Source organism: Chelmon rostratus, chromosome 18, assembly GCF_017976325.1.
Source record: "Chelmon rostratus isolate fCheRos1 chromosome 18, fCheRos1.pri, whole genome shotgun sequence".
NCBI classification, from domain to species: Eukaryota; Metazoa; Chordata; class Actinopteri; order Chaetodontiformes; family Chaetodontidae; genus Chelmon; species Chelmon rostratus.
Window position 1 is genome coordinate 8,688,993 of NC_055675.1, and position 7,286 is coordinate 8,696,278.

The 7,286-nt window shown below is 44.8% G+C and overlaps 1 protein-coding gene across 2 annotated transcripts; it reads left to right on the top strand.

The window, feature by feature from the left end:
* Positions 1–4,394: 4,394 nt before the first annotated feature.
* LOC121621936 (homeobox protein OTX2-like) lies at positions 4,395–6,082 on the top strand. 2 transcript variants are annotated; one of them, XM_041958673.1, is made up of 3 exons: positions 4,395–4,491; positions 4,836–5,014; positions 5,459–6,082. In XM_041958673.1, the coding sequence occupies exons 1-3, from the start codon at positions 4,395–4,397 to the stop codon at positions 6,080–6,082; spliced, it is 900 nt and encodes a 299-aa protein (XP_041814607.1). The 2 variants fall into 2 exon arrangements, with proteins under 2 accessions (XP_041814607.1, XP_041814608.1); XM_041958674.1 differs by having other exon boundaries at positions 4,863–5,014.
* Positions 6,083–7,286: the final 1,204 nt, after the last annotated feature.

Consider the following 7,286-nt stretch of genomic DNA (forward strand, 5'->3'; position numbering starts at 1 on the left):
ATATAATGCAACCAGATACTCTTGATTCATCACTTTTCTAGATAAACAGATGAAAATTAGAAGGAAAGAATACAGAGAACTGTTTTCTCTATGAGACTACAGGCCAAATATGAATTTAGAGGACAGTTTATTCGATAAAACCCTCAGCCAGAAAGGATTCTTGTGATTTTTGCCCTCATTTCTGGTGTATAACCATATTAAGCAGTCCTATGGGGAGCAAACAAAAGGCTGCTGGAGGAGAGAGGAGGCATCACATCATACCTCCCTCATGCCAGCCGGCATTAGTGTGAGAGAGTGGTATCTCAGTCCCACGATTCTTAGCCTTCAATTCGCCTCCCGAACAGCAGGAGAAACCGTGACTTCGTCAATTGGCCCGGAGACAGGGGGAGGGCATATTGCCACAGACATTAACAAGCGACTTCACCTTTCTTACAACCGCGGCCCCGTTTAGCTGAAACGCTCCCCAGGGCTATTAGATATTTTCCGATGAATTATATATCAGAGCCGAAGATGAAAGGACTCGACGTGAGCCAAGAACATCGCTGCGGGACAACAAGGGGACCAGATACTTGAGCCCGGTTAGGCTGTTTGTTTCAGTGTGATCGCTGAGGGGAAATGGGAAAACTCCACTTACAGTAAAACTGCACACCAAAGATTTTTTATTTTAAATCCACCAATGAGAAAAATCAAATCACAATATTAACAAAAAAAGGCTTTTCCCCAATTATCTCTCCAATTTTAGTTCCTTATTAAAATCGTGAACAATAAGATATTCCACAAATAGGCTACTTTGAATGATTTTTTAAATAGGTCGTATTGATTTTAGTGTTGTGCATGGACCCAGGAGCCTCGCATGCTGTTCATCTGGCATGCACACTCCTAATTAGTTCTCTAACCTGCTGCTCGTTCTGGAGCATCAATCAAACCCTTCATGCCGGGCTGCTGGGGCCAAAGTTTAGTCAGCGCGGTTTAAAAATAATATTTACGCTGAATTGTGACAACTGGATTCACTGCAGAAGAGCCAGACGAGCGGAGCAGAGTTAGCAGCACAGGCGCTTAATTTAATGCCAAAAAAATGCAACTGGACACACACACAAATCCAGTTTCAAGTGGTGCAACTCATTTGATAAACAACACGGGCTTTTGTTGTTTGTTTGTTTTTTTGTTTGTTCAATTCACTTATTATTTTTCTCAGTAGCAGTGGCCTCACGGGCTCAAATCTTCTTTGCAGGGTTTCACAGAATCAGACCGTGACAGACCCCCAAGAAGTTATTTACACCCCTCGCCACGAAACACTGCTTCACGTTTGCTTGCTCAGCTCATTTCAACTTGCTTCAAGCTCTAGCTTTAATCGTCTGGCTTTTTTTTTTTTTTTTTTTTTTTTTTTTTTTTTTTTTTTTTTATGTATATCAAAATGACTTTACCGTGCAGGTGCTCGGCTCTGACTGGCTGCTCTTTGGTCAGCGCACCACACCTTCACTGTCATCTCCACACCTGAAAATAAAAATGCAGGCGTTTATGACACGCTCTTTGAGTTTAAATGATAAACTAATGGTAGCAGGAGCACAGTCGGTGGTGCTGTGGAGGTGATGTTGCCACCACCAGGCCACCTCACTCCAGCTGCTGCATCCTCTCACACCTCTGCCCATCATATTTTCTCTCGCTTCCATTGGCTGCTAAAATTCCTCACAGTCTCTCGCGCTCCATAAATACCGAGCATCTCTTAGTATTATCCGCATCCAACAAGCTTACCCGGGGGAAACTAATCAAAGCCGCTCCATAGCTCGACCACACTGTCGAAGGAGGCATTCAGAGAAAAGACCTTCTCTAAATCAAGGGTCTAACAACTCAAGTAAGTGATTTATTTAACATCGGCTGTTTGAGCAATAATGTTTCTCCTGTAAAAGCATTTAAGCGAGTTTTTTTTTATTTCATGTATCTTTTTAATGGGTGGTGAAAGCCACCAGGAGCTGCGTTTGATGGAAATGCAGATTGCCCGCAGGGAGATAATTGGGGAGGCGTGCTTGAAAACTTTTCTCCCTCTCGCCTCTCTGGGCTGCAGGCTCGGAGCAAAGGATGCACTCAGCCGGTTAATAGCAGGACGGTGGAGCAGCCTACGACCCTCAGATAATACACTCGAACTGCTGGATGTTTGACTACAGGCTCCGGGTGTATTCAGGCATGTAGAGGAGGGAGGGCAAACCCACCTCAAGTCAAGTTAGAGGTTGGGAGAATGTGTTGAATCGCATCAAATCCGGCCTCAGTGTTGCACTTTATGATCAAACTGGAGGCTTTTGGAAAGTCTGTAAACGAAAAAAAGGTTGTTTTCTAATGTTATATTAGAAAATAAAGGTCAGTATTGATTGTGCACATTTGCATAATAACATTCACATCTTGTTTTTTTATTTATTGACGAATGTTTAATAATAATTTTAAAGGTCCATATGAAGGTGCATGTGTCGGTTTGGGAAAGTGAGTTGCAGGGTTGGTTGTGCTGGGTTTTTTTTGGGGGGGGGGGGGGGGGGCTTTGGTTGTCTGGCAGTCAGCTGGTCTGATAAATACAATGCCAGTCTTTGTTTTATTTTCGTGACGCAGAAAATTAAGGAGGCCTGAATGCGGAGTCGTGGCTGGCGTCCTGTAATCAGGCCAGCGCGTGCCGTCCGGATTATCTCGTTAATTTCTTACAGAAAGAAGAAGACGAAGAAAAAAAATCTCTTGTAGCCAATAATAATTAATGGCTAGGCAGGGTATTTATTATTGAACGGATGTGGAGCAACCGGTAGCCTCGGGTGCAAAAAGTGACAGATTGAGTACAGGAGTGGCCGTTATTGGCTGTATAAAAACGAGGAGTCCGGCTCCAGAGAGGCGCACCCCGGGGTCCTGGGAACTTTATTCTACAGGTAGGTGTCACTGGAAACGTTAGGAGAGGCCTCAGACTGAAGCATATGGTGCAAAGACTAATTAGCTATTACTAAAAAATATTAAAACCTATTTACACTTTTAGTGTTTAATATTTGTTCTCCTACGATTTATTAGGCCTAACAACGACCTCACCCTCTAGAAAAAAAAAGTGATAATAATTCTCAGGGGCTAGTTTGTATCTCTAATACTCAAATCATATTTCACCTCCTGCGATAGGCCTAATATTTCTATAATATTCCTATGAAACACATTTGTCTCGCAAAATACTAATCCGCGTATTAAACTTGACGTACTATCGATACGCCGCTAATATTCCTATAAGAACCGAGCGTTGCTGAGGCTACATTATTTCTGTTTTTTGAGCAATGTAAAAGCTTGAATAATTGGTCCGAGTTCGATCATTTTATGGTCAATTATGAGGCTGAAATGAACGCGCTCCCTGCAAAAGTGTGCTTTCTCCGCAACACCTGGAGACAAATTTAGTGAGCTATCTCCGTGTTTGTTTAGATCAAGATTAAGTGCTCCTCTCTAATCAACACTTTTCAATAGTCTCACCTTCCAAATCTAATTACCGGGAGCGATTCATTAGGAAAGGAGGGGGAACCGCCCCGAGGAGTGTCCAGAATATGTCAGAATTCATTTTGGGGAGCGCCTCCATGTTTCTAGTTATTTGCTGAAGTCGTCCTTCGTATTTTAATTTTGTTACATTTGAATGTACAAGGGTTTTAGTGGAAACCAACAATAGGCCTGAGATATAGAAATGGGAATGAGCGCACAGTTTGCAGTATTGGCTTCTTTGTTTGTTCCCTAAAGTCTTTTGTTATCAGCATTAGTTATCGGTCAACAGCGGGCTTTGTTTCTGCAAATGGCCCCCCAATCAGCTGTCTATTTAGCTTCGCCTAACCTGTGGGTATATGCTAATTGGGAGCCCGGTTGGGGCCCAACGAGTGTGCGCATTTTAACGACAATGTTTTGTTTTGGTGGCACTAGGAGAGGAGTGTGTTTGGGCAGGAGGGGGGGAGGCGATAAGGGGCGGGATTATAGCAGCAGTTAGTGTGTGTGTGTGTGTGTGTGTGTGTGTGTGTGTGTGTGTGAGTGTGTGTGCGTGTGTGTGTGTGTGTGTGTGTGTGTGTGGTGGTGGTGGGGGGTGATGGCGTAAACGCCTGTCAGCCAGACAGAGCATCCTCAGTCCAGCAGGGACAGCTGGGGGTCTCCACTCGCCTTTAAGAGTCGTGCGAGTCCGAGGACGCCCACTTCTTTAAGCCCACCGCGGTGCGTAAAGGCTGCGCGTAAAAGTCAGCGGACGCAGACGATTCCGAACAACCATAAAGCCTTCCTGTCCTGTGTCCTGCCCCAGGTCGATCCGGAGGAGGAGGTGAAATACAAACGGAGGCACGAGTGGATTAAAAGACGATTTTCTGCCCCATTTTTCTGACTTCTTCTCACTGGTGCTCCTTCGTCCGGCCGCCAGCATGATGTCCTATTTGAAGCAGCCGCCGTACACGGTGAACGGACTGAGCTTATCTACCTCAGGAGTGGACCTGCTGCATCCTTCAGTGGGATACCAAGGTAATAAAGATCACCCCAGGGTGCAACCGTTTGGATGAAAATATACCACGCAGGATGTTGATGAAGCAAAAGTGAGAATTAATTGCAGTTATTTGCAACGAGAAACTTATTTTCATATTTATATCAACACATGAATGATGAATGACTTGTATTTCTCATAACATCAGTTCTTAGTCATAGCCAAAGCCTTTAAAGCTTCATTTATCATTACTAAACATTATTTGGGTATTATCTGACCTTTAAACTACAGGCACATATTTGAGATTATTTTACAGCTGTATAGAAAGTTACAGAAGTTTATATAATTAAATTAGCAATCGCGTTTCCTTTCTTATTTCCTAAAGGATTGTTTTCTCCCCTCTTCTCATCAGCAACCCCTCGCAAACAGAGGAGAGAGAGGACGACCTTCACTCGGGCCCAGCTCGACGTGCTGGAGAACCTGTTCGGCAAGACTCGGTACCCTGACATCTTCATGAGAGAGGAGGTGGCCTTAAAGATCAACCTGCCCGAGTCCCGAGTGCAGGTGAGGCTCCAGCACAAACACCTTGACCACGCGGCCTGTTCATGGATGGTTTGCAATTACTCATTTGTTTCTGAGAGGCGAGACACTCCAGAGCAAAGTGTCCTCTTCACCGCTGGAGTGTTTGCTCGCAGTCACTTGAATGAGACGATTATATTTTGTCTGCAACTGTGATAAATAAATCACTTTCCCATTTTCAGAATAAAATTTATACAAAATAACAATAGGATAAAGCCTGTGAATATAAATGAATATAGTGGAGAGTTTGGAAAATAACATACATAATACATTTTATTTATTCATTTATTTTTGTCTCCATAACTTGAAAAATCTACTGAACTCACAATTTTTTTAATCTACAACTACACTGGGTTTGTGGGGTATTTTTAATGCTGGAAAAAAATCCAAACCCTTTATAGCTAAATCTAATTAATTTAATTCTTCCAGGTATGGTTCAAAAACCGACGAGCCAAGCATCGCCAGCAGGCCCAGCAAACCCAAAGCGGAGTGCAGAACAAGGCTGTCAGCAGGCCGGTGAAAAAGAAAGGCTCCCCGGTCAGAGAGGCCAGCTCGGAGAGCGGAGCCAGCGGGCAGTTCACGCCGCCCTCCAGCACCTCACTCCCGCCTGTGAGTAGCAGCGCGGCGCCGGTGTCAATCTGGAGCCCGGCCTCCATCTCCCCGCTCTCCGACCCGCTGTCTACCTCCTCCTCCTGCATGCAGCGCTCATATCCCATGACCTACAGCCAGGCGTCGGGCTACAACCAGGGCTACACGGGCTCCTCGTCCTACTTCACCGGGATGGACTGCGGCTCCTACCTTTCGCCTATGCACCACCAGCTATCCGCCGCGGGCTCCGCCATGAGCCCCATGGGCAGCAACGGGGTATCCAGCCACCTGAGCCCCGCGTCCTCCCTCTCCTCGTCCGCGTACGGGGCGGCGGGTCTGGGCTTCAGCGGCGCTGCAGACTGCCTGGACTATAAGGACCAAACAGCCTCCTCATGGAAGCTCAATTTCAACGCGGACTGTTTGGATTACAAAGACCAGGCAGCGTGGAAGTTTCAAGTGTTGTGAGAGGAGAAAATCAAAGAGACAATAGTGACAAACTGCAGACTACAACAGGCAAAGTAACACCCCGGGTTGGGAGCAGCAAGTGCGGCGGTTTTTTCCACGACTGCAGGCCCCAACTTCTACCTCGGGCAGAGCAGAGCAGGACTGCCAGCCGGTCGTCTCACTTGTTGGGTTAATTTATTGAACATTCAGACTGATTCTCTCCAACTTTGATCAAGGACATGGAACAAATGTGCGGACCAAAAGGAAAAAAGGATCAAAAGAGCGGAAGATCCAAGCCTAACTTGGTTGAGTTTGAGGAATAGGTCAGGTTTTCTTCTAAGCTCCTTAAAGACTCCCCTCTCTTGTCTTTTTTTTTTTTTTTTTTTTTTTTTGGCACGCTGAAGGGCCCCTTTGATCAAAGCGTTGTGCATGAGTGTGTGTGTGTGTGTGTGTGTGTGAGAGAGAGAGAGAGGCTCTGACATGAACCTGGATGCACTATTAATTTATGAAATATGTTTAAACTAGTTACAAGAGACAATCAGTCCGTTTGCGTGTGCTCATATATGTCCCTCATGTGTTTTTGAATTATTTCCCCCCCTGTGTTAGATTTCTTTTTGAAATTGTGATTCTTTGTACTACCTGTATGCAATTTTTCTTCGTGCCACAAACCCAGCTGTGAATTTGATAGATTTATTTCCATGGTAAATTATTATAAGGACATGTTAGTTGAATGAAATAGGGATGGCAGGGTAAATCAAGTCACTGTCCACTTGAACTGTAAAGTGCGGTGAGAAGGCCACAAACACACTTAATAACAATAAAGACCACTTGACCTGACCCAACACTGTGGCTGTATGTGTAAATCCATCTAAATCTTCTGTGTTTATTCCAGTTTTTATCACGTGTTTCAGCACACAGCATGTCAACAAGCCTGAGGAGGGAAACCCATCTCATTTTGCCCATGTTTATTTAGATTTTGCACTTTTTGGTTTGGATCTTGCATTATACGTGTCAGTACAGTGCCAAATCCCATCCACTTCTTGCCTATACTTTTTACGCCTGCATCACTGGGGTCCATGATTTCGGCCCAGGCTGGGAGGAATGTGAATTATGGGAGAGCTATGTTAATCCCGTCTCATAAAGAGGATAATCCAACATTTTTATTGACGGCTGCTGTTTGGTTCAGGGCGCACCGCTGGCCAGTTCACACAGAGAAATGTGAAAT